The 27,911-nt window shown below is 37.3% G+C and overlaps 1 protein-coding gene across 3 annotated transcripts in view; it reads left to right on the top strand.

The window, feature by feature from the left end:
- Positions 1-2,880: 2,880 nt before the first annotated feature.
- The window catches only part of evla (Enah/Vasp-like a), a 74,359-nt gene continuing 49,328 nt past the window's right edge, over positions 2,881-27,911 (top strand). Inside the window, exon 1 of one of the 3 annotated variants that reach the window (XM_030126791.1) lies at positions 2,881-3,310. In XM_030126791.1, coding sequence (XP_029982651.1) covers positions 3,306-3,310 — 5 coding nt within the window. In that variant the 5' untranslated portion in view covers positions 2,881-3,305. Of the gene's footprint in view, positions 3,311-11,762; positions 12,093-24,191; positions 24,565-27,911 lie in introns of those variants that run through there. The other 2 variants (XM_030126790.1, XM_030126789.1) reach the window with 2 other exon arrangements.

Below are 27,911 nucleotides of genomic sequence, written 5' to 3'. Positions count from 1 at the left end.
ATTAGTGACATTAGGCATAATTGGAATAATAGTAATTAAACAAACTTTCCAATCTCTGGTATGTAGATTATTTTATTGATGCTACTATTGATCAGTTTCTTCAGTCAATTCAAACAAAACAAAAATGATCCAAAAATCTGTAGAATTTCATGAAATTCATAAACATTAACAAAACTAGCCATTGAAATTGATCCATGAATGACAGTCGTCATAGGTAACCAGGAAACGTGTACATTCACAGAGTGTTCAGCAGCACTTCATTATGAAAACAGTGGAATCCTGAAGCAAATGTGCAACAATAGTCTACAAGGGGTTAAATATGAATACTAAGCTACTTATGAGGCCTATTTCTTTTTAAAAAATATAAGTATATTTATTTATTTAGAACATGCAAAGAAATAAAAATAAAACAAAACAAAGCAAAATAGGACCAAAACAAAATAACATTTAAATGAACAGAATCTATCTTCAAATACGTGCAAGTCAGAATTTTGCATGTTCGGAAAGGAGTAGGAAGAAATATAAACTTATTTAATCCTACCCCTCAAGTGCTTTTACGCCTTTATCACTCACTTAATACAAGAATCAAACAATACATATTTCCTCATTTTAGCATTCAACCACAACTAATACATAATGATGTAATTGAATTATGCACAACAATATGATCATGGAGGTACAGTCATACAAACAGACTCATTCAACTCAAACATCTCAAAGACATAGAAGTCCAACATTAAACCGACTGCCTCACCATAACATCATATAGGAGTGTGTAGTTGTACAACGGGGGGATGTTAGTAACCGAGACCAGCCCACAAAGGGTCCAATTTTGCCCATGGGATGAATTTATGAAATGCAGAAATTACACTGAAGCGATCAAGGGTGTCAAACGGATTTGAGTTCAGAGGCCACATACAGGCCAATTTAATGTCAGGTGGGTCAGACCAGTAAAATACTATAGTAATAACCAATAAATAATGAGAACTCCAATGTTTTAAATCTTTGTTTTAGTGTAAAAAAAAAAGTAAAATTGCATGAATTGAACTATACTTTTACAAAAAGTGTGAATAACCTGAACAAATGTGAACCTGAAAAATGTTAAAAGAAGTAAATGGAATTTTACAATATAATGCTTGTTACTAAAAGTTTTGTGCATTTCCAGTCCAACTTTATTTATAAAGCACTTTAAAACAATCACACTGGACCAAAGTGCTGTACAGAAGACTAAAAGCACAATAAAAATTAATAAAAGCATTAAAAAACATTAAAATCATAGAAATAAAATAAAATAAAAATTGCAGATTGTACATTTGTAGAATAATTTTAAAATTGTACTTGTTTTTCTTAAGACACTTCAGGTTGTTCATATTATTCATATATTTTTAAAAGTATAGTTTGCAGTTGTAAAGATTTTTATGATGTATTCTTTACTTTTTTCCACTCTAAAAGTTTATCATTGACATAGTTTATAGGTTGTTATGTTATTATTTTCCATAATAACCCAACACTAACTTGACTGCCTCACCATAACATCATATAGGAGTGTGTAGTCGTACAACAGGGGGGTGTCAGTGGCCAAGACCAGCCCACCAAAGGGTCCAATTTAGCCCATGGGATGAATTTGTGAAATGCAGAAATTACACTGAAACAATCAAGGGTGTCAAACTGATTTTAATTCAAAGGCCACATACAGGCCAAATTGATGTCAGGTGGATCAGACCAGTAAAATACTATAATAATAACCCATAAGTAATGAGAACTCCAAGTTTTTAAAACTTTGTTTTAGTGCAAAAAAAATTAAATAGCATGAAAATGTTTACATTTACAAACTATACTTTTACAAAAAAAAAAAAAAAAAGAATAACCTGAACAAATGTGAACCTGAAATATGTTAAAAGAAGTAAATGGAATGTTACAATATAATGCTTGTTACTAAAAATTTTGTGCATTTCCAATCCAACTTTATTTATAAAGCACTTTAAAACAACCACAGTGGACCAAAGTGCTGTACAGAAGACTTAAAGCACAATAAAAATTAATAGATGCATAAAAAAACCAAACAAACAAAATATTAAAATCAAATAAAATTTTTAAAATTTGTAGAATATTGTTAAAATTGTACTTGTTTTTCTTAAGACATCTCAGGTTGTTCATATTATTCATATTTTTAAAAAGTATAGTTTGTAGTTGTAAAGATTTTTATGATATATTCTTTACTTTTTTCACTTGAAAAGTTTATTGTTGACATTATTCATAGGTTGTTCTGTTCTCATTTTCCATTACAGTCCAATACTAACTTGTATGCTTCACCATAACATCTTACAGGAGTGTGTGGTCATACAGCTTGGGGGAGGGGGGTAGTGTAAAAAAAAAAAAAAAAAAAAAGTAAAATTGCATGAAAATGTTTACATTTACAAACTATACTTTTACAAAATAATAATAATAATAATAATAATAACTTGAACAAATGGGAACCTGAAATATGTTAAAAGAAGTAAAGTGTAATGCCTGTTACTGAAAGTTTTGTGCATTTGCAGATTGTAGATTTGTAGAATAATTTAAAAATTTGACTTGTTTTTCTTAAGACATTTCAGGTTGTTCATATTATTCATATTTTTTAAAAGGACAGTTTGTAGTTGTAAAGATTTTCATGAAAGTATTCTTTATTTTTTTCACTCTAAAACTTGACATTATTTATAGGTAGTTGTTTTCTTATTTTCCATAACAGTCCAATACTAACTTTCCTGCTTCACCATCATACAGGACTGTGTGGTCGTACACTGGGGGGTGGGGGTGGGGGGGGGGGGCGTCAGAGGCCTGCATGTGTGCGTGTCCGTCGCAGGTGGGCAGCATTGAGCCAGCCCACTCCCCCTCTTCCTCCGCACGCCGTATTAGCATTTCCCCCCAAATCTGTCCACCTCACCAAAACACCCCGAATGGGAGGAAAATACCGCACGAAGGAGGCGGCAGCTGACAACCACAGTGCACCGTCTTCTACCGAGCAGGATCTGCGGCTGAACATGGACTCAGGGATCCAGGGCAGCAGCAGCAGCAGCAGCAGTGCGTGTGGAGAACACAGACAACGGAGCACAAAGCGGATGGAAAGCACCGCTTAGCGTTTCATCATCATCATCAGCAGCAGCCTTTAATATTCCTACAGACGCACAGAAGAGACGCACGGTGGAGGCTGAGGGGCTCATTCCTGCTTATCAAACTGTATTTACAGAGACTAACGCGACCCGTCCGCCCCCATTGACCACCTTCTTCAGTGCCATCACCATCGGTTGAATAAAGACGAGAAAATGAGGTAAGCGGCGGCGGCGGCGGCACCATGCGCCCTTTGACGCGTCATGACAGATGCGCACCGACACTCAGCCCTCTGCCTCCACTCCAAACCTGCTTTTATACAAGCACATTCTGGGTTTAATCTGCAAATATGTTATTGTCATGTTATTTTCTCCCTGTAGGGACAGTATTGGGGGGGGGGGGGGGGCACCCACCCAGCCACCCACCCACCGGGCCGCAGCTCCACAGAGCCTGCGTCCTTTAGAATTAGCTGTACACTCCCAAAGGCCCACACAGAGCGAATTATTTATACAGTTTCGGGTGTTTTCCCCTTTATTAGCCTGCTATTGTCAGAGCCGGAGCCGCCCATTTTATTGAAAGCCAGGTTTAAGCCAGGCTAATGTTGTCATGGAAACGACAGCATCATGTATTTCAGCGCATAAGGCGGCACCTGGCCATAAAAACCCTGGTTCTGTTAAATGTGGCTGACGTCGGTCAGTGTGTGGCTGCAGGAGGGAAACAGGATAAGCCTTGGAGAAGAGGAGGGTGTTTATTCTGGTGGTTGCCAGGCAGGTTATCGGACCCCCACCCCCATCTTCACACACACCTACCCACCTCATGGATCCACAGGACATATACACCAATCAGCCCTTAGGAAATGTGGAGTGTCTGTGGTCCAAATCCACATTCTATATAGGAGCTTATGGAAGGTATTTTGAGCCTTTGCTCCATCATGCTGGTATGTAGAATGCATTGAGGCCTAAATCTCCAGCAGAGGAGCCTCAGTGTGTATTCTGATCTATTTATGAAGCAGTCCTTTTTATATTTCCCCCTGCCTGTAGTTTGACTCCTCTGTGTCTCCATAGCTGCAGCCTGCACCATTCTGTTTAATGGCTTCAGATTTACTCTGACAGCTCTCCTCAGAGGCAGTGCACTCACTCTGCTTTTACTGTAGCTACCGGTGTTTGTCTGCATGTGTGTGTATGTGTGTGTGTGTGTGTGTGTGCAACTGTCTGGACTTACTACGCTGTGTACTGTTGCTTCCTCTCAGAGAGGAAAAGGAAGACAGAGGGAGAGAATAAAAGAACTGTTAAAATAGAAAGCCACTGTCTTGTCTGGATGTCTTGTACCTGGCTGGAGTTTGGAGTTTGAGTAGATTTTTTTTTTTTCTTACGTTTTCTGATCCAAGTATTGCACAACTTTCTTTTTGATCAAGATCTTTTTATTGAAGTTTTCTCAATATAATACAAGTGCAGTGCTGAATGGTCCTTACAGAAATCTTAAGTAAGCATGGGTGTAAATCAATCGCAGCTAGCACCATAGGAAAAAAAAACAAACAAAACAGAACAAAACAAAGCAAAACAGAGGAAACAACAAACTGCCATTGCCAGTGCACTAGACATAATAAAGGATCATTATCATGACAGAAACCTGCGCTAGGAGTAAGTACGGAGTAAGTAGCATTGTTAAACTGCACCTAAACGTCAAGCATTTACAGGGTCTGGAATGTTTTGCACAACTTTCTTGCAGCCTCATACAACTCTACACCAGAAGAGGCACTGCAGTCCCGGAAAAAATTATTAGACCATCAAAAGTCATCTAAAACAATGGTTATGCAATCAAGTGCTAACTCCTGTGTGTATCATGTGACTAAAACAGACAGAAAAGAAAACATGGAATGCCTAAAAGCACTGTTTTTGTCAGTACAATGCTATAGTTATTGATGTAAGAACTTAAGTGATTTTTGTTATTATCAAGAAAACCATGGAAAATGGATAGATATCAGTTCTGAAATTAAACTCTTATGAAGTATTTTTGTTGTTATCATTATATTTGTCTAAACAAATGTACCTTTAGTTGTACCAGGCATTAAAATGAACAAGAAATTTAATAAAACAAGGGGTGGTCTAATATTTTTTTCTGCAACTGTATTAGACAGAAGGTTAAACATTCATATCTTAAACATTCATATCTTCCAGTCCAGCTGGATGAACATGCCATTTCCTCTTTTCTGTAAAGCTGTGCTGCTTGCGTCCTCATCCTGTGTGTTTGTTTTCGCCAGAGGCAGATCTGCTCTTTGACTCGAGCCCAAAAGGGAAGTCTTAAATCTCCACAACGCAACAACAAGGTGACCTGGCTTTTCTTTGCAGAGAAAGGAAGATTTAATTCAATGAGATCATTTGTTCAGCACCACTGCCTCCATTATGTGCACGTGCATTTATGTATGTGCATGAGCATAATCGTGCACATGTACATGACTGAACTCATATGTATGTGTGTTAAGTTATTTTTAGTGTAGATTTTAGTGGTTTTATTATGTGATGCCACTTCTTTTTTTCTCCTTGTCAGACTGGCTGTTATCACTCGGTTCATCGGATAATGGTTCCCCTTTAGATGCATATATGTATGTACTGGGTTTGTGTGAGTCTAAAAGGGAAAGAGTGAGCTGCGAGAGTGGCAAAAGAGAGCAAAAAGCCAGGCGTCTGTCTTATACTATTTATGCAGGATGATTTCTGAAGCGCTTGTTGTGGTGACTCATCATAGGAAAAGGTAGAATGAGCGAGTGCAGTCAGTGGAAGGAAAAACGCTGAGTTATGCATCTCACTGCAGGCTGCGCTGATCACAGAGCAGATCCACGTGAGCCGGCGTCACCACAGCTTGAACAGATTGACAAGTATAATTTATTAGTTCAGCTTGGATTACAGGAAGAGGAGTTAGAGGTAATGGGAAAGGAAGACCGTCTTTAAAACAAACCCTGCAGCTAAAGTAGGGCTGGGTAAAACTTCAGCCTTATGTCTTTTATAATATTATCACTGTTGCCGTTGTTTGATAAGAGGTAAAGGACAGGTTGCTCTAGTGAACATACGACCCCTCTCTCACCTCTGTGTGCATTATAAACGTACGAGCCATTACATCCATCCTTGTCATGCTGTAATCTGGTCATTTCCCAGTGTAATCCATACATCATATACATGCCTTTTATTTGCATTATGCATCCTGCCTCTGGATGGAAGTCAACCAGGCACTCTCACATGACCCCTACACGTCACGTGCAAAGCATTTACAGCCAAGCAAGACCTTCATCTATCTCATGTTTCACTCTGGAGGCCTTAGAATGCAGCATCCTTCAAGTGTTTTCTGTCATAGGGCTTTTCAATATGACCAGAATGTTGTATCTTAACATTGGTCATTCATGTCACAATAGGACATCTACTAAAAATTACATTATCAATAGTTTAACCCTTTGTAGGGCACTCATACAAATACTCCAAATGTCATCCTTAGTGTGTTACTGGAGGACGTAGCAAGGCTTTATTACTTTTGGGAAATTTTTTTCAAAAATTTTTATTGTTATGTAGAATATCAAGGTCAACTAGAAAAGCACTCAGAGAGCACAGACCTCTGCCAAGGCAGATCATCCCCCCCCGATCACCACCAAAATTTAATCATTTGTTCCTTGTGCCAGTATCAACATTTTCTGAAAATGGCATCCGAATCCATCCATAACTTTTTGAGTTATCTTGCACATGGACAGACAGAAATATAAAATGAAATGTATAAAAAAAATGTATAAAAAACGAAATGTATAAAAGGTAAATAGGCTAGAATAAAAACTACCATAAAATGGGCAAATTTCATCCAAATCCATCCATAACTTTTTGAGTTATCTTGCTAACAGTCAAACAAACAAAAAAATCCACCCCCCCGATCACCACCAAAATTTTATTATTTGTTCCTTGTGCCAGTATTAACATTTCGTGAAAATTTCACCCAAATCTGCCCATAACTTTTTGAGTTATCTTGCTAACTGACGGACAAACAAACAAACCCCGATGAAAATATAAGCTTCGTCGTTACACTTGGCGGAGGTAATGAAGTTACCATATTTGGTTCCTTGCCCATAAGTGGCAAAAAAAGTACAAACTAGAAAAGCACTCAGAGAGCGCAGACCTCTGCTAAGGCAGATCAGCCCCCCCCCCCCCCCCCCCCCCCTTCAACCCCAAAATGTAATCATCTGTTCCTTGTGCCAATATCAACATTTCCTGAAAATTTCCTCCAAATCCATCCATAACTTTTTGAGTTATCTTGCTAGCAGACAGGCAAACCCCGATGAAAACAGGTTAACATAACCAGTCACTACAACAGAAGTGCTCCAAACCTGTAGGGGGCGCTGTCAGCAGAACAGCTCAATGCAGACACACAGGATGGAGAGAGAGACGGAGAACAGCTGACTGACAGTGTTTCAAACTACAGTGGGAACAAACTGAAGTTACAGCATAGCACGGTAATGTGACTTTTATTTGATTGTAGTTGACACTAATCTGTTGTCTGTAAACTCTGGCTGGCTGCAGGTTTGGAGCACTTCTGTTGTAGTGACTGGTTAAGCAGCGTTTTTCATTTGCAGATGTTTTCTTGGTTTGCATCGTTTCTTTATTTGCAGAGCATTTGATGATAATGCATTTGTTTTTGTTTCTTGCAGAGCATTTTGTCATTTGCGCCTCGTTCTTCTTTTTGTACCTGGTTTAGACTTGTGTTTGAGTTTGTGAATTTGCATCGTTTCTGTACTTGCAGCTGTTTTCTCTTAACTGAGACGCATTGGGCCGTTGCAATGTGTTTGGCTCTTGTCGGCCAACGTAATGTCATTCCAGTAGGACCTGTCAGTGGGTTGGATGTATTAAACAGAAAGTGAACATGTAGAACCTGAAGTTGTGTTTGGCCCTTGTCGGCCACCGTGCATAATCAATATTAACACCACTTTGCCAGTCAGTGGTCATAATGTTGTGTTATGGGTTGAAACTGGAACTGCAAGAAATGAATTAAATTTATACACAACTAAACAGACAGGGCAGGACACGCATAAATCACAAACAGACAGATGTTGAACACAAACCTACGTAAAAAAAAAAAACAAAAAACAGACATAAAACAAAGGTTATTGCCTAGTTCTGAGAGGCAGATGTAGGATGAGTGCAGAACAATGACCTTAAACTCATTACAAAAACAAAGACAGTTTAGTATTTTAGATGAGAGGAGATTCCAAGACCACTGAGCTTTCTGTCATTTTGTAGCAACGGAGGTGTATTTTGACTCTTCGGAGCAAAAAAGTGACCATATTTGGCCAAAAAGGCAGAGCTGCAGGGGTATGAAGGGTCAGAACCATCTGCAAGGGGTCATGAACTAATGTTAAACACTTGCTTAATGAAGCAGCCAACCACAGCTACAATGCTTTATGAATTAAGCCTAAGATCAAACGTTCACGTAAGCACTAATCAAAGCTTCAGTTCACCCAACAGTCTTGTGAATGGAGCTCCATTCATGCTCTCCTACCTTTAAAAACATGTAAATATAGGTTAATTCTCCTGTCGGTTCCTCTGATCACGATGCTGATGAAGATCTGGAGTTGGTCCCGAGGGCCGTCAGTAGCAGCTCAGAACTCCTAATGTGTGCTATGTATGTGCAAATGCTACTTCTAGGTACTATTATGTGTGAGTGTATTAGGATGGTACCATACAGAGACTGAATTAGCCTATGGGGATAGTAAAGAGAGTTAACCTTAACATGAATAATTTAAAGATGGACCACCAGAACACTTCTTAGAGCTGCCAAATAAAAGGAACAAGACCAGAAAATGCCTGCTGGAAAAGAAATTCCTCAGACTCAGTTTTATTGTCAGTCGATCAATGGTACATGATCGTACGAACGTCTCAGTTTGTAGCATAAGAAAGATAAAGAATAAAATATAAAGTAGAATATATAAACAGTAAGTAGGGTAGAAGAACTACCATAAAATATGCAAAAATAAATAAATAAATGAAATAAATTCTTAATAAAACCCAACTTATATAGTTGGGTTTCTATAAATTGGCTTTAGAGTCTGGTTTCGACCAGCTCTAAATGTAAAGTGTCATGAGATAACTTTTGTTATGATTTGGCGCTATGTAAATAAAATTTGATTTGATTTGATTTGATTTAACCCTTTCATGCATATTGGTCACTACAGTGGACAGTTTATTCATTCAAAGCTGTTCTCTTGTATATTCATGGGTTTTGTTGTTTTAGTTTCATATCAGCCAACACAGTAGGCACTTATGCATCATCCCATACACTGTAATTCATACCATTACTGTAACTTTGCTGTTCTTGATAAACCTGATCTGCAGGAACATGTTTCAGGGTAAATCAATTGTTATTTGTTAGAAAAAAAAAGTGTTTTTTGGGTTTTTTTTGGGTTTTTTTGTGTATATTATCTCCATGAAAAAAGCAATAACTAGCATTAGAATATGTTAAAATGTGAGAAAACATCAGATTTTTATTTCATCGTTTGAATATCAATTTCTGATACTGGGTTTTAAACACATTTCTATACTTCAAAAATTAAATGCATGGACATTTTTGTAACTCCATGAAAAAAAAGATCACTTTTTTTTTTTCATGCCTATGGAGGAATAAAAACACTCAAGAAAAAAATCTTAACAAAGGTTCTCATAATTAATGCATGAAAGGGTTAATATGTACAAGTATTACTGAGTTAGTATAAAAAAACTAAGTAAAAAACTAAAAAAAAAAAAAAAACAGTCATAGGTCTGTTTAGGACTTAACTAGACAGTTTAGGTCTAGATATGACCATGCTATGGTAATAAAGGCATTTTAATGTTTAAAGTGAGTGCCTTGGAGTTTTTTTTCCAGTTTGGTATCTACTGTATGAATCCCTTTTTCCAAAGAGCACCTCAAACAAACTCTTTTTTGGTCCTAGAAGCATTCTTTCCCATGAATTAAAAAAAAAACAGTCAAAGTTAGAGGCATTTGTTGTCACATGATCAACAATCTTTTATTTTATGCCCTAATGAAGACTAGGCCCAATCCCAATTCACCCCTTACCCCCCCTTACCCCTCCCCCTTGGCCCTTGCTCTTGGCACTACCCTTGAAACGGAGTTGCGTTAAACGGACGATCAAATGATTAAGTCGTTTACGAAGAAAATCCGTACATTTGTGTGTCTCTTTCATCACACTGCTGCACTTTTTAGCTGTGTTTACCTCCATTTTGCCGATGATTCAAACAGAATTACAGAAAATTTCTCATACTCCTCTTTTTGTAGTGTGTTCCTAAAAAAATCTCTGTTTCGAGGCCCAAACAGCCACCTTCCCCCTTAGCCCTTCCCCTCCGACTCATGGAGAATCAGGACACCCCTACCCCTTCACCTGAACGTGCAAAATGGAGGGGTAGGGGTAAGGCATGAACTGGGATTTGGCCAAAGTATAGTTGAAATACTATGGCCCTATAGGTAATAAATTACTTTTATTCCTGTATACAATCATCTCAGACTTGTTTTAGAGCAATGATTATCTTTTTTTTTTTTTTACAACAGGTCATTTTTTTTTCTTTTTTGTTTTTTAATGCATTCCACCCCTGTCCTCTTCAAGCATCTGATTCCTATATACATCTTTACATTTTGTGCTTTTTGTTTTTTTCAACCCACTGGAGCGCCTACTACCAGTCTTTTTCCAGGCTTAGTATTTTTAGAGTAGCTCAGTGTTAGTCTTTGTGAGTCAGGCCTTTTTGGAGCCAACATGTAACGGTTTTCAGCAGTACTACATGTACATGTACTAGTGCATCGGCTTCACTTTGGAGGCCAGATTCTCGCAAATGACAGGAAATATTGCAATAAGAGTGATATATCTTAGAATTTTTTTGCGTCATATTAACAATCCCTCTTTTAACAATGTACTGTGTTTTTTTTTTTTCTTTGTTTTATTTTTCAGTGTTGCATCATTTGGTTGGGATATGTTAAATTAGATGTTACACACAGATCTTCAAGGTTGTACTTAAGACAAAGGGTCTCTTGCTTGTGTCTTATTATTTCCTTAAACCCCCCACCAAAGCCTCCTAATCTTCGGTGCACTCATAGATTGCTCTTTGTTTGTTTCCTACACCTCAGCTCGTTGAGGCAAAGAAGCTTAATAGTCTAAATTTGCTTCAGCCAGATGGACCACCGATGAGGGCGAATTCTAATAAAGCCACAAGGAAACCACAAATGCTACACTAGATGAATGAGAGCTTTGTTGTCGGAACATAAAACTAATCATTACATCTGTTCACGCAGCGTCTTGTTTTTTGACCTGGAATTTTGCCTCTTTAATTCAAGCTGAGTTCGGTGTTTGAAGTGCGTGGCTGTTATTTCCCACTCTGTACTTAATAGGTGATTAAAGGTTACGGTCGACATGCATTTTTCGTCGTAAAATTCAGCTACTGTGGAATCTATTTAAAGCTTCGCCCTGTTTTTTTTTTTTTTTTCTTCTCTGAAATGTGTCTATTATACGGCATATAAAGGCGGGTGTAGCAGCATTCTTGTTTCCTATATAGGCTACCATGTAATTTCCATCCAGTGGAAACGATTCCTTGGAGGTTGAAAGACGGTGCTCCAATCCTTGTAACCGAGAGAGGTGACTGGTCTGGTCTGGTCACATGTTCCTCCTCGCTCGCTCTCTCTCTCTCTCTTCAGCTCTCTCTCTCTCTCTTTTGCATTCCCTTACTCTGTTGCAACACTCTCATCTCGCTCTCACTCCTTCCCTCCTACTCTTTCTGTGTTGTCTCAGTCTTATGTCTGCTGGGTTGGCGTTCTGGATTTTACTGAGGATGTGAGGAGGGGAAAAGGGTCTGAGTTTGGCGTCGGACAGCATGCGTACTGCTCTCTCCTGTCAGGCCTCTTCTCCCTCTCCTCCATAATCTCCCTCTTATACCTCCCTTCATCCCTCAGCTTGAGAAGTCTTCTTGAGAAGTCATGTACTCCCTGGACGATTTCGGGTAAGGCGATACGACTACTACTCATCCTCCTCTTCCCCTTCTTCTCTGTCTCTGTCTCTGCTTCTTGTTCTTGTTTTGGACTTAAATGGCTTTGGAGTTGAGTGGTAAATGATGCCGTGTCTTTTCGTCTTGATGTTCTTCACTGTGGACATGCTGTTGAATAATGCAGCTCTGAGGTAGGAAAAAACAGCAGAGGAAAATCACTGACTTTCTCTCTCTTTCCACCCCAGCTGTTTGCAGAGGAGTCTGATTGGTTAGCGATCGTTGACTCTTTTTTCCTGGGAAGAAGGAGTCGGCTTCTTTCCGTCTGTCAGTGTGTTCGCTCAGCTGCTCTCGGGTTGTTGGCGGGATTGATCCCATCTGACTCGTTGCATGTGCGAGCGTATGTGTGTGTGAGAAAGAAAGACAGGAAGAAGAGGATAGAGAGCGCTAATCTCTGTATGACTGAATGAGTGGGACTATCAAAAGCCAGATGATACACGGATAGAAGGGTCCCTGTATAATATGGCCTCGGCAGATTACAGCAGCCCTGGTGATTTGTTGAAGCTCAAATACAGATGTGGAACCATGTGGGACAGGATCGACAACATCAGAGGTTTACAGCGCACTCTGGTAATCTACTGTAAAGTACAGTACATCAAGGAGAATATCTCACAGTGTGTGCATTATTTATGAGGGAAAGCTTCCACATGATCTACTGGATGATTCTACAGAAAATGACAAAAAAATGAAGAAATTCTAATCACATATAGTAGTAATAGGAACATATTGTTGGAATATATTAAAACGTGGTTAAAACTACAACTAGGAGGACAGTAAAATGATAACTATCATGATATTTGATAAATATTTATATAAATATGAGACTTTTTGTCTCTTTATAGTTTATGTTCCACTCTTGTATGTTTTGATTTTATCATGATGATTATATTTATTATGATCTATATTATCTTTCCGCTTTGCTCAGAATGTATTGGAAAACATGTGGTTAAAAGTACTACCATATGGACAGTAAAACAATAATTATCATGATATATTTGTATGTCATGACAAGGATATTTATTATGATTTATATTTTCTTTCCTCTTTGCTCAGGTCATACTGACATGATCTGACAGATGATGAAAAATGAAGAATATCCAGTGACATATAATAGTAATAAGAACATACAGGATGGGGAAGCAAAATTTACAATATTTTGAGGCAGGGATTGAAAGACAGTGTTTGACCAATTAGTTTATTGAAAGTCATGAGAATTTATTTGCCACAAGAAAATTTACATAATAGAAATTGTTTTTATTCTATGTGTCCTCCTTCTTTCTCAGTAACTGCCTTCACACGCTTCCTGAAACTTGCACAAGTGTTCCTCAAATATTCGGGTGACAACTTCTCCCATTCTTCTTTAATAGTATCTTCCAGACTTTCTCCTAATAGTTTTGCTCATAGTCATTCTCTTCTTTCCATTATAAACAGTCTTTATGGACACTCCAACTATTTTTGAAATCTCCTTTGGTGTGACGAGTGCATTCAGCTAATCACACACTCTTTGACGTTTGCTTTCCTGATTACTCATATGGGCAAAAGTTTCTGAAAAGGTATGGATAATAGTGTTAGGTATGATTATGACATCAGTATATGTTTGGCTTCAAAACAATTGACGTAGTGCCTGCTGAGAAAAAACAACTAAATATTCATTGTAAATTTTGCTTCCCCACCCTGTATTGCCGGAATATATTAAAACATGTGGTTAAAACTACAACTATAAGGACAGTAAAATGCTAACTATCATGATATGTGATAAATATTTATATAAATATGAGATTTTTTTTCTCTCTATAGTTCATGTTCCACTCTTGTATGTTTTTGTCTGTCCCTGCTTTTATTTTATTATGATAATTATATTTATTATGATCTATATTTTCTTTCAGGTGACTCTTTTTTTAAGATAATGTAAAAATTAAGAAAATCCAATGACACATAATAGTTATAAGTTTGCCGGAAAGTATTTGAAAACGTGGTTAAAAGTACCATAATATGGACAGTAAAACAATAATTATCATGATATATTTGTAAGTCATGACAAGGATATTTATTATGATTTATATTTTCTGTCCTCTTTGCTCAGCTCATACTGACATGATCTGACAGATGATTCTTTTTTAAAATAATGGAAAAATGAAGAAAATCCAATGACATATAATAGTAATAATATCTGATTTGTTTTCCTGCATATTTTGGAAAATGTGGTTAAAACTGCTGCTATAAGGACAACAAAACTAATCATACATACATTTTTATGTCGTGACAATTATATTTATTATGATCTATCCATCCATTTTCTTTTCTCTTTGCTCAGCTGATACTGACATGATCTGACGGATAATTTTGATGAAAAAAATAACAAACTTTTGACATATACTGGCATAATTCCTCATTTGATTGTCTGAGTATGTGAGAAAACATTAAATTTCATGTCATTGCATGTTCTTTACTATGCATATGATGGTAAACCTGTGGAATACTGAAACTTAGAGCTGCTACCATAAGATAAAACAGTTATTATCATGATATATTTTTATGTCACGATAATTGTATTTTTTATGATCTACATTTTTTTCCATTTGAGGGTTTATTTTGTTGACATTTTCAATTCTTTGCCTGTTTTACTTCATTTCCATCATATATTTATTTAGTTGTTGCACAAACATTTCATTGTTGTAGTTGTTTTGAATGTTCTGTGTCTTTGGTGACTTGCAATCATGATCTTTTAGTTCATGTTTTCATCATTAAGAACCACTTTTCATCGTGTTATATCTTTAACTTCCATCGTGATGCATCTTTTTCCACCTTTCTACCTTTTTCTATCTCTCTATGCTACCTTCATCTTGCTGCATCATTTATGATTCATTTGAAACCAACTATAACCATCTTATTTCCTCCCTTTATATTGTATTTCACTCAGAACCTTTAAATCAGCCTCTACACTTAGTCTTAATGACCCTTCAGGCGGAAAAAAATAAACAAATTTTGATGATCCACTATTTGTCCTGGTGCGTATCAGTATCAAATAATATGAAAATGTCTATCTCGCCTTTATCCTAAGCATTTGAAAGCTACTTTTGTCCATATTTTATCGAATCTCAACTATTATGTGCTCATTTTTACCTGTTTAGTTGCCACTTATTCCTTTTTTTTATCCCTTTCTTTTTTCTTAAAAGTAGAGAATGATTCAATTTAACACTTAAAACGGTGAAAATGCCAAAGCTAAACTCTTCAGCCTTTATATATTTTTCTGTGTGCTGTGGTATATGGATTTTTTCACAAACCGAAGCAGTGTTTCCCTTTAAGGATCAGGATTAGTGACAGAGTGCTCAAGAAGGTGGGGTGAGGAGGAGGAGGAGGTGGAGGAGAGGTGGGGGAAGGGTGGTGGTAAAGTGGGGGTTGCTATCCATATTGTACTGTATGTGTCCATGACAATTATCCCGAAGGCCAATTGGCTTCGTTAGAGGTCTGCAATGAATAAGTGATGTCAGTTTGAGGGTCAATAGTGGCTTTTGCCGCTTGTTGTACATATATGTCACCACCTAATTATCTCCTCAGTGTTTTATGATCCATCAGAGCTACAATCCTAATCCAGATATGTGATTATTTTCATCGACTGTGTTGTCCTAATTCTTGCTGTTAGAGAATCAAAAATATGAACACATTTCTCAAGTGCCATCATGCTTTATTTAACGTTTTCATCTGTCCTGCCTTAAGGCGTCCACCATTATTGTTCCACTCAAAAGACTTACTGGAGAGGAGTTGAGGAGTTGTGCGACCTGTTTTATTTTGCTGACTTGAATGTAGCTCAAAGTGTTCTGCACCTGGCACTATGCGCATTTGGAAAGTTTAGCAACCATTGATTTAATAGAAAAAAAGATTAAGCTCAGTGTTACTACTTGGATTTAACACTGTACTTATTGGATGTGTTAAATGTGATTTGTTGCTACTGCATTGTCACTGTATTTATTGCGAATGATGTGTCAATTTTTGTTGTCTTTTTAACTGGGACCCCAGGAGGACGAGCAACCACTGTGGTGGAAGCTAATGGGGATCCCCAGTAAACAATAAACAGAGGCAAAGTGGCATCATAATTGTAAAATCACTGTCGGAGCTTGGTATTTTAATCATGAGAGACTTAAAGTAGAACTAGAAAAGCACTCGGAGAGCACAGACCTCCGCCAAGGCAGATCCGTCCTCCCCCTGATCACCGCCAAAATGTCATCATTTCTTCCTTGTGCCAGTGTCAACATTTCCTGAAAATTTAATCAAAATCCATCCTTAACTTTTGGAGTTATCTTGCTAACAGACAGACAAACAAACAAAATTCCCACCCGGTTCTCAAATTTATCCACTCTGGGACCCAGTTTCAAAAACTGACTGAAAATACCGGTTTCGTGTGAATGAAAGACCTATCCGATATGACCGAAACCGTTTTCATATGGACAGGGCCTCAGACTCAGCTTTATCGTCATTCAGTCAATGGTACATGATAGAACGACATCTAGTTACCCAGGTCTCGGTTTTGTAGCATAGACGATAAAAGGAGAAAATATAAAATGAAATGTGTAAAAGGTAAATAGACTAGAATAAAAACTACCATAAAATGTGCAAACGAAATAGAACGTAATAAAATAACTAGGGGTGTTAGAAAATATCGGTTCTGCAATAAATTGTGATATTTCGTTTCATAATACTGTACCGATATTAAAAAGTACTGTATCAATATTTTTTATTCAAATGCAGATAGCAGAGGTTCATTTTTATTTTCTGGTTTTCTTGATTGTTTCTATCTTACTTACTATTTAACGCTGTTTTATTAAATAATGGTTATTTGAAGCATCGAAAAAGCACTTTTTACTGTCTGAGAGAGGCAGATGTTAGTTCCTTTGGAAACTAGGAGAATTAGAAAAATGTTGTGATATAGCATCAGATCTTGTTCTGATAAAAAAAAAAAAAAAAAGTGTTTAGTATTTGTACATATTTCTGGTGTAATTCAATCCTTCCAGGAAATAATCTTTTTTTAAAAAATTGCCTTTTTAACAGTATCATGATATATCGTATTGTGATCCTAGTATTGTATTTGTATTGTATCGCCAGATTCTTGCCAATACACTCCCCTGAAAATAACTTCTCAGTATGTACACAATTTCACAGTATGCAGCAACAGTACAGTTTAAAGTGATGGTGCATGTAGCAGCAGCATGAGCAACAATGAAATGAAGTGGCATTGTGACCTAGCATCATCATTCTGTTAAGGTTCATGATGGACAGACATAGGGGCAGTGTATTGGGGGGGTCTGATTATATCAGAGTAGAAGCTGTTTTTCAGTCAAAGTATTGCTCCTTTAAGTCGGATGAAGCTGTGGAGGAGTATGTGATGCCTTTTGCAAGAGTGAAACTAGGGCCAGATGACAGCGCTGAAGTGGTGAAGGGTCACAAAAACAGCAATGAAACAGAAAAGACAGTGGAATGAGGGAACACTTGAAAGGATGAAACAACTGACGAGAAAATTGTTTAAAGGGAGCATCTCAGATTGTGACTGGATAAAGATGCAAATCAGCTGATTGAGCCTGAAGATTAGTAATACATGGATTCTCTGGTACTGCTTAATGTGGTGTACACTGTGTGATTATGGGATGTCCCATACAAAAAAACGACCACTATGACAGAAACACAATGTTACTGTCATTGTTAAATATTTACATCGGTGATCGCTGCGATTGCTGCTCCGAGCTGTTTTTCAATCCGGTGAAGAGCAATGGAGCATGTAAAGATCATGCACTGATCAATGCAACGCTGCCAAAACCCAAATGTAATACATGGATGTTTTATATTAAACAAAGATGAAAAAACAGAGCCCTACTGCAAGCAGATGATTTTTTTTTTTTTTTTTTCTGTCAGCATCATTGTTTACCTCTGCAGCAGCACAGATGGACAACACATGCTCACACGGCTGTATTTTTGTATATTGACTTCTGTCATAGTCTATAATTCGTAGATGTTATCAGTTTTCAGTCTTCTTTCATCAAACCTTATGCCTTACCCAAGTTTATTAGGTTCAGATTGTACAGTGTGGTTTGCAAAGAACGAATAATGCTGCTGAAATCTGTCTGTTTAGCCTCGACAAAATACTGCATCTTCATCTATGCATGTTGCAGTAAGCAACAGGGTAATTCTGTCTTCATTTTAACCCATAAAGACCCAGTGGTAAATGGATTTCTCTCTATATTGAACCTTTCTTAAGTGATTTATCACCATTTATTGTAATATTATCCTCTTTATTGTAAGTTTTTCAGTGTAAATCATGTATTTTCCTACATTTAATTCAGTGATCATGTAGATGTTCATTAAAACTCAGAGTAAAGTCAAAGGTTATTCAATCAAATCAGAAAAAGAGGAAAATGTGACTTTTTCAGCAAAAATATTATTAACCCTTAGGCGTCTGAGCCTATTTTAGCCATTTTTGAGTTCTTTTGATTTTGCCTTTATATACTATATAAAAAAACGTTTACTATACCCATGTTTGGTATCTTTTTTTTTCAGCACAACTTCATCTATCTCATCTGCCTATTATTTTTTCACTTTAACCTACTATATCAACACAAAAGGACAAAAAACACTCAAAAAACATAACATTTGATTTGAAAAATTGATATAATTTATTGCATAAATTACACAAAGATGCTTAATGAACCTTTTCAAAGACTTTAAAAGTGAATATTGGATCCAAATATGAGGTATATAAAATCAAAATTGTAATAAATTAAAACTGTACTCAAATATTTGACATAAAAGCATATCTTTGCATCGGCGTTTTCTCCAGTCCCATTTTCATACTTTTATTCACGTTTGTTTGCTTTGGTTTCAGAAGGTCATATCTCCGATTGTATATCCGGTTCGAATACATTTGTCTCCAGTGGTGTACGTCACCCACTTCCGACGCTATGACGTGTTGAAAATGTAAAAAAAAAAAAAAAGAAAAACGTGTTGAAAATATCATGTGATTCAGTCGCGGGGCCGTGACCGTGGACCCCTAAGGGTTAAATAAACATAAAACCAAGTGTCTCCATCCACTGTCATTGATCCAACTCCATGCGTTTTACTGATGAATCATTGTAGTAGAAGATGAAGGTGTTTTCACGGTAACTGTGGATTTTCTGAACATTGAAATGGGTCATATCTGATGGCCGTGAAATGACGACAAATTGCATTTTACACTAATTATTTACATGTATTTGGATTAGCTACTCAACATTTTAGATCAGTTGGTGGTTTTGGTCGATGGTGGATGTTTGGGTTCATATCACTGTTTGGATTCACATTGCGATCACTTGGCCTTAAGCAGCTCATCGTTTTCTAAATGTTAGTGAGCGTGCGGTGCCTTCTCCTCGGGGCGTCGCAGAGCCTCTCATGCCGCAGATCGAGCTTGTTAACATTTGCTCGGCCTGACACAGTACTGTCCTGCAGTCCAGCTGGGCGCTCCGAGCCTCAAATGAGCCAACGGTAATTCTGCTTGGCACCGGTATCACTGTGATCCTTAAACTGAGCGATGCTGCACTTCCACCAATCCTTTTACACCGTCTCTCTCAGTGTAGCCAATCACAGGTCAGCTTTTCTGCAGTGCCGCTCCAGACCACACCCCTTTGACAGTGTGACTGTTGGGTTTGTGTTGTTTTCTGTCACCCTGGTGTACGAGGTCGGCTGTTAGAGTAGAGGGCAGTGAACCACAGAGGTCAAGGTTTAAAGACTAATCTGTTATCCACACACTGTCGGTCGTGGGAATTCTGGGCGTGTGCGTTGGAATAAAATGCTTCGGATTAAAAACCTAGAATGGAACCGGATGAGACAGACCAAAAATCACACCTTTTATGGTCTGGTCTTCATGCAGACACATAATATACAGTATATCTACTACCCCCCCCCCCCCCCCCCAACCCCTCCCCTTCGGAAGGAGATTCAGGACATTAAAAACAAAAACAAAGTGACTCAAGCACAGTCTTTATCCACAAACGATTAAATGTACCACCACCCCCCCCCCCACACACACACACACACACACACACACACACACCTACTTGACTGGACAAACATCACCCCCAGTTTAATAGACAGTGCAATATTTACCCTCAGTACAATACTCACAACCAGTGTACCTTTTTTCTGAATCTTACCTCGTATAAATCCGATATTGCCTGCATATATTATCAGAGGTGAAAGAAAATATCAGTTCCGCAATATATCATGATATTTCACTTCATGATACTGTATTGATATTAAAAAGTACTTTATCGATATTTTTAAGTATTTATTCAAATGTTATGTTCAGTTAACGATATATTTTGCTGAAAAAGTCCAATTTTTCTGCAATTTCTCTTAAAATTTGAATTTAATTTGCTTTTTTTTTTATAAACATCTACTTGGTTATGAATCTAAATATGAAAAGAATATAAGATGCAGGGATAATATAATAAATTGTGATAAATGACATGCCACAAAAGTATGTTTTTAAGGGTTGGATTGTTTTTATTTTCTTATCTTTAACCGGCTTACTTACATTTTATTTGCATTAGGTTTAGTTTTGTTTAGTGCAAATGATAAACTGTGTTGATGTCTTTCGTAAAGTTTTTACTTTTATTATTACTTGTTTATTTATCCTTGGTTCAGTACTGTGGTTAGGGGTAGTGGATGTGAATGGGTGGTTTAGCTCTTGATATTTGTGTGGTTGGAGTATATTTCATGTATTTTGTCTTTATGTTTTTGTTATAATAATGCAGTGGTTTCCAACCTTTTTTGGCTCGTGACCCCATTTTAGTATCACAAATTTCTGGCGACCCCAGATATTCAAAATGGAGAGATTTTTTTTGCTAAAATTAATTTGTTTTTGATCATGAAATAGTTTGCTATACTATGTTGCAAATAAACGTTAATTTTAGACAACATTTAGGCTATATAATGTATATTATTATGGACGGAGGCAGAAAAGCCAGGTGTAGATTACTGCACAAAGTGAGAGTTTGATTTTCTTTGGTCAGGATATGTACAGTCAGTCCAGCTTGGATTTACAAGGCTGACAGTTAATACCGAACAAACAAGAAATCAAACTATGAATTATGAAAGAGCTGCAGCATCTGAAACTGACCACAATGAACATTTGAGAGACAAACAGTTCCACAGTGCTTCAGTTTCAGCTTCAGAGTTTGTCATGTCTTTTATGGATTGGGATTCTCTCTGTCGACTCACTATATATTCTTTATGAGTAATTTTTTTTTATTACTAGAAATTTCAAGGGACCCCGTTTGAATTGCACGGGACCCCACATGGGATCCCGACCCCAAGGCTGAAAAACACTGCCTTAGATACAGTCTTTGGCCAAAATGTGAAATTAGTCAAAAGGAATGTTTGTCTCAGAGCTACCAGATCTACCTCAAAACAGTGTCTGCGTATTACAATACATTCACTACGGAGCCTCTGAACATCCAAATGGGTCATATCTTATGATTATGAAAAGATGACAAACTGCATTTTACACCAGTTATTTACATGTATATTGATAGAATTCGTGGATCAGCAGGTATTAAACAGTTTATATCAGTAGATGGTTTTGGTCACCAGTGGATTGTTGGGTCTTTATGGGTTAAAACAGCATACGTTGACTTCACACTGACTCGTGTGGCCAGGTGGTGGCAGTGTGACAACCTGAAAACATAGTCTGTAACAAACACACAGTCTGGTGTGAACGTTTGCCGTAGCTTTGACCCCAAATGGCACCAACAAACGGAGAACATACAGCACCTTTTCAGCTGTCAACTGCAGCCAAACCCTATACAGGGTGTCCCAAAAAAATGTATACACACTTTAAATAATTCTAAAGTAGGTGTTTATTAAAATTCATTTAATTTTCCAAAATGTAATAGAATTTACAAACATCATTTTACTGTTTTGTCACCGCCTGTTCTCAAACTGACGTCCGTTCTGGTCCAGACACTGCTGACAACGCGAAGCAGTGGAATCGCACACATCACCAAACAATTCCCTTGGTATTTGCGTGTATTCATGTTCAAGTGAATGTGGGTATACATTTTTTTGGGACACCCTGTATTTAAACCTGTGATGCTCTACATTACTAGAAATTTCAAGGGAATTCCAGGTGACCCCATGTAGGTCCTGATCCCAAGGTTGAAAAACACTATATTAATGGTTTAGGACCCCCTTAAAATGGGATGCTGCATCTTAAAGGCTGATCCTTTCGATAAATTCATATTCTTTTGTTACGAATGGTAGAAATTCCCATCAGTTGCTTTCCCATCCACACTGTAAGACTGGATAAGTTGAGTTTACTTAAAAAGTTTGAGTAAACCGGTTACCTTAAAAAATTTTTAGTAATGAGTAATGAAAACTTGAGTGTATTAAACTTAAATGCTTGATTTCAATGGAATTGCTATTTTAAGTACAACACCCTAAATGCCAAGTTAATTTAACTTGAACTTTGTTGCAATGTCAATTGCTTTGTATAATCACACTGGTCTACAAGGAAAATGCTTCCAGAATAAAAGTAATGAAATTTTACCACATGAGAGTCACTGATAAAGAAAAATCAAGTAAAAAATGCTGGTTGGCTGAACTTTCCAAGATACAGCCTTGGGTCAAAATATGAAATTCAAGAATTAACGAGAGAATGGGTTTGACTCAAAAGGAATATTTGTCTCAGAGCTACAAGATCTACTTCAAAACACTGTCTGCACATTAGAATACATTCACTTTACAGGTTCTATTTAGTGGAAGATTTATAAAACTATTATATAAATGTACATAAACCAATATATATGTGTAATAACACTTAATCATATACCTTGAAAACATCAGCAAACCGGCACTTTTGTCATTTGTTTTCCAATTAATCTTATTAAAATATCTAACATTTAGCACATTTAATCTCTGAAGCAAATCATTTCTAAAAAGTTGTAGACCAGTGTCATTAGACTTAATATTATCAGTTCATTGTACTCAATTCCAAATTAATTTGAATTAAATTCTTTTGCAATAGAAATTGCTTCGTATAATTATTCAACTTAACATTTTGTAGCGTGGATGGAAGTTAGGCAGGAAGGTGGATTAGTGTAATTTGCCAGTACAGGAAGTACTTATAATTTGGCAAAGCATTAAGATTTATTTTAAACAAAAACTGAACAGTAAAGCCATTGCTGGGCCTATGGCTCTCACTCATGGTGCAGCTCTACAAAAATACAAAAACAAACACAAAAAGGCCAATAAACATTACCATACACACATTAAGTCAAAATTAACACTAACACCACAACCCCGCTGAACCCCTGCACAGAAAAAGAACACATTTTCAACAACATGCCCAAAACCCACAATGCAATGCGGAGATAAAAGGGTGTGGTCATGACTAAAACTTAGTGATTTCGTACTTTCGACTATGTCTACAAATTGGTAGAATGTACTTAACATTTTATAGTAATGTAATAAAACTTAAATCATTTAAGTACATTGTAATTAAAGCATTTTAGTAAATACAAAGTCCGGGCTTACATACAGTGCAGACCTGGAGGTGGACATCCTCTGTCTAGATGTCCCCTCAACCAATGACTGGAGCCGCTCAGTGCATCAAATACTTATTGAGCATTAGAGCGAGTCAATTACTCAGTGGATGTTAATGGACATTTAGCACGCACACCTCTTTCAGTAAATGCATGTTGGTGTATCTTCACCCACTCGTTCGCCCTCTGACGTGGAGGGCGTCCCAGTCAATACGATCTGACCACAGTATCTGTTTGTTATTTCAGCCTGTGCTTTATAGTAAGTGGTGGTAACAGCAGGCAGGAGGGTGTAGGGTGCTCATCAGCAACCCCCACCCCACCCTCATGCACATACACATATTCGGTTAATATTACTGCATGTGGACGGGGGGGCAGAAGCTGGTTGAGACGGATATGAGGTAATCTCCCCTGGGTTAACTGTATGACAATAGCACAGAGGTTCACACACACACACACACACTAGCACATGATCATCTGTTCTGCGGTCAGACAACAGGCCGGTCAATGACTTCATCTCTGCCAGTCTGTCCATCAGTCATTTCTTTGTTGTTGGAGGGGTGGATGCAGCAGAACAACTCAAAGCTTTGGGACATTTCTAGCTCTTTTCGGGCTTTTTATGCAACCGTTGTTCCAGTTCGTCTTGTTTATTACACTCTCTGCAGTGGGATTAAACTGCTTTTAATGAGTTTTAAGATAATGGAGTTTATGGTGTAAACTCTCCGCCGCTGTTGCCGTCTTTTTTTTTTGTTTTGTTTTGTTTTTTCCCCGTTTACCAACATGGATGTACATCGGATCCAAGTGATGCGTTACTGCCTCCCTCAGAGTGTCAGTGACTCAGGGTTGTTTTACAGCCACGTTGCTGCCAGGTTTGTACCAACACTTTGGTGTAAATGTGTGTGTTTGAGTGTGTGTGGACATTTCTGCTTCCATTATAACTCAAATGTCAAATGAAACCAGAGGAAGATATAAATGTTTTTTGTGTGAATGAAATAGAGGTGGTTGTTTTGCAGAAAAATGTGACATTCCACCAGCACAGACGGTGAAATCTTTCCCAGTTGTATTTTAATCAGAGCTAAAATACTAATCTGTAATCTTAATCTGGCCTCAACAAACTGTCATTTACTACAGACACAGTATTGAGGTTATTTTGGATTAGTTATTTTGTGTACGGATAATTTGATTCAGGAGCGACATTTTGTTTATAAGTGTAAATCTTTTATTTATTTATTTTTTTCTTGCTGTTGGTTACTACTGTCTGGTTGTGTGTTCTTAGTCAGAGCTGTTAGAGAAATGCAGCCCACAGTGTGAACACTACACCAAGCATGTTCTTTATTCTGATCACTCAGCAGCCTCACATAGAGCATCTCTGAATAACAGGGCTCTGTAAGGGCTCCATACATGTTTAATGCACAAGTACTGAAGACAACATGGCTTCTGGCTAAAATGACAGCCTTTCAGGCCAGTGCACTTCTCTTTCTCCCTCTGTTTTCGGCTAATAGAAAGGACGATGAGGATGGAAGATGGAGGGAAGAGGCAGAAACAGAAGAGAGGAGAGGGGAGGGAGGTTTTTGTCGCTGCCGCTGTCTCTGATGAGAATTGTAGGATCAAACGGCTCTGTTGGCTGGCGGGTTATCAAGGGAGAGGGGAAGACGGGATGGAGATGTTTAATTATACTAAAGGACAATGAGGTTTTACATGCAGCTGAAAATCAGACCCGACATTTGACATTCAACTGTCGTAAAACCATCCGAAATGGAATTTTTTAAGCCCGGGTCAAATTTGCCCATATCTGATGTTATATGTTTGAGAAATAAAAGAAAACGGTGGTTACAAAAACCCAAATTTGCAACATGAATTGCACGAATTTACATTTTTACTGACTCTCCTGCTGGCAAAACAGGGTTGAATTAAATGCACTTTGCTTGAATAGATAAGATGATAACAAAAATCACCAACTACCATGCATGAAATGCATGGATTTAAAAATAAATGTACACAAATAAAACACCACTGACCCACTTACTTGTCAAAATTCTATCTGAAATTCTGTTTCTTGTTGTGTTTTAGGGAGAGGGGAAGACGGGATGGAGATGTTTAATTATACTAAAGGACAATGAGGTTTTACATGCAGCCAAAAATCAGACCCGACATTTGACATTCAACTGTCGTAAAACCATCCTAAATGGAATTTTTTTAAGCCTGGGTCAAATTTGCCTGTATCTGATGTTATATGTTTGAGAAATAAAAGAAAACGGTGGTTGCAGGGACCCAAATTTGCAACATGGATTGCACAAATTTACATTTTTACTGACTCTCCTGCCGTCAAAACAGGGTTGAATTAAGTGCACTTTGCTTTGAATAGATAAGATAATAACAAAAATCACCAACTACCATGCATGAAATACACGGATTTAAATACAAATGTACACAAATAAAACGCCACTGACCCACTTACTTGTCAAAATTCTGTCTGAAAGTCTGTTTCTTGTTGCGTTTTAGGTAATTTACGGTATCTTTTACACTATTTTTTTTTTTCAACATATTATAGCTTTTACATTGTTTTTATTGTCTTGCATCATTTTTGTCTTGCTTGCTTATCTCACCTTTTGTCATTATTGATGAAATTAGCATCATTACAGCTTTTTTACGAATAGCTTTGATAGAGCAAAAAATCGGACAAAAAAATATTATTGTCAGTTTTATTGTACATTTTATCTGAACAGTGTTTGATGTCCCCTTTTCCTTGATCCTCTATGTATGTAGAACAGTCGAGGGAAAACAGTATGTAGGTCATGCATTTCCTGTCAGTAGGTTATATGTAAATGTAAAAGCAGCAGCTCTGAAAACTGATACATCATGGCATGAGACTGAGCTTTTTCGCACACAACAACTGGGACATTTAGCTAAGAACATAAGCACATTAATGCGGTTTGCATTAATGCCATTAAGAACGCAGCTCCCTCTCTGTGTCGACCATTCAGGGCTTAATTTTTACCCGTTCTGCAACATTTCACTGTACTCGTGTATCAGAAGGGTAGAGGGTAGATGTACGCACTGGGGGGTTGAACAGAGATCACAATCTGGACAATACTCAGGCTTTGGTGACATTATAGATACAGTAGATTATGAGTTTCTAAGTGATAGTATATGTAAAAGCGTTGCTGTGAGCTGGACTGAGGTCCATTAGTGCAGGAGATGGAGATATTTGAGGCCATTAAAGCTCGGGTCTTAAACCCTGATTATTATTGTGGTCTTAGTCATGAGGAGCTGCTGGAATAATATCATTAATAATCACAGTTGAAATATTAATATGGAACTTGGTTTTATTTGACAGAATAACAGGCCTTTGGTGGAGACAGAGAAAACATGGAACTTGGCATATTTGGAACAAGTGTAGTGGAAATGATCGCTGTTGGCGGCTGAAAAAACATTGAGTGGTATGAGTTACTGTATTTACTGATTTGGTTTTCATTTTTGTAGGTTTTTATCTTGGGTAAATGTTCTGTAGTCGGTTCCAAAGTGAGATTACAGGAGAACAAATACATTTATGGATGAGTAACAAGAGCTGGCGCGAAAAACCAAAACTAAAATGTTCAAATTTAGTTTTAAAGGCATGCATTGGGTTTGTTAAAGGTTTTTTTTTATATACACAGGGTGGGGAAGCAAAATTTACAATGAACATTTAGTTGTTTTTTCTCAGCAGGCACTACATCAATTGTTTTGAAACCAAACATATTGATGTCATAATCATACCTAACACTATTATCCATACCTTTTCAGAAACTTTTGCCCATATGAATAATCAGGAAAGCAAATGTCAAAGAGTGTGTGATTTGCTGAATGCACTCGTCACACCAAAGGAGATTTCAAAAATAGTTGGAGTGTCCATAAAGACTGTTTATAATGTAAAGAAGAGAATGACTATGAGCAAAACTATTACGAGAAAGTCTAGAAGATACTATTAAAGAAGAATGGGAGAAGTTGTCACCCAAATATTTGAGGAACACTTGCGCAAGTTTCAGGAAGCGTGTGAAGGCAGTTATTGAGAAAGAAAGAGGACACATAGAATAAAAACATTTTCTATTATGTCAATTTTCTTGTGGCAAATAAATTCTCATGACTTTGAATAAACTAATTGGTCATACACTGTCTTTCAATCCCTGCCTCAAAATATTGTAAATTTTGCTTCCCCACCCTGTATACTTTATTTTTA

The sequence above is a fragment of the Sphaeramia orbicularis genome, chromosome 22, assembly GCF_902148855.1.
Source record: "Sphaeramia orbicularis chromosome 22, fSphaOr1.1, whole genome shotgun sequence".
Classification (NCBI taxonomy): domain Eukaryota; kingdom Metazoa; phylum Chordata; class Actinopteri; order Kurtiformes; family Apogonidae; genus Sphaeramia; species Sphaeramia orbicularis.
This window is presented reverse-complemented; position numbering and strand designations above follow the sequence as displayed.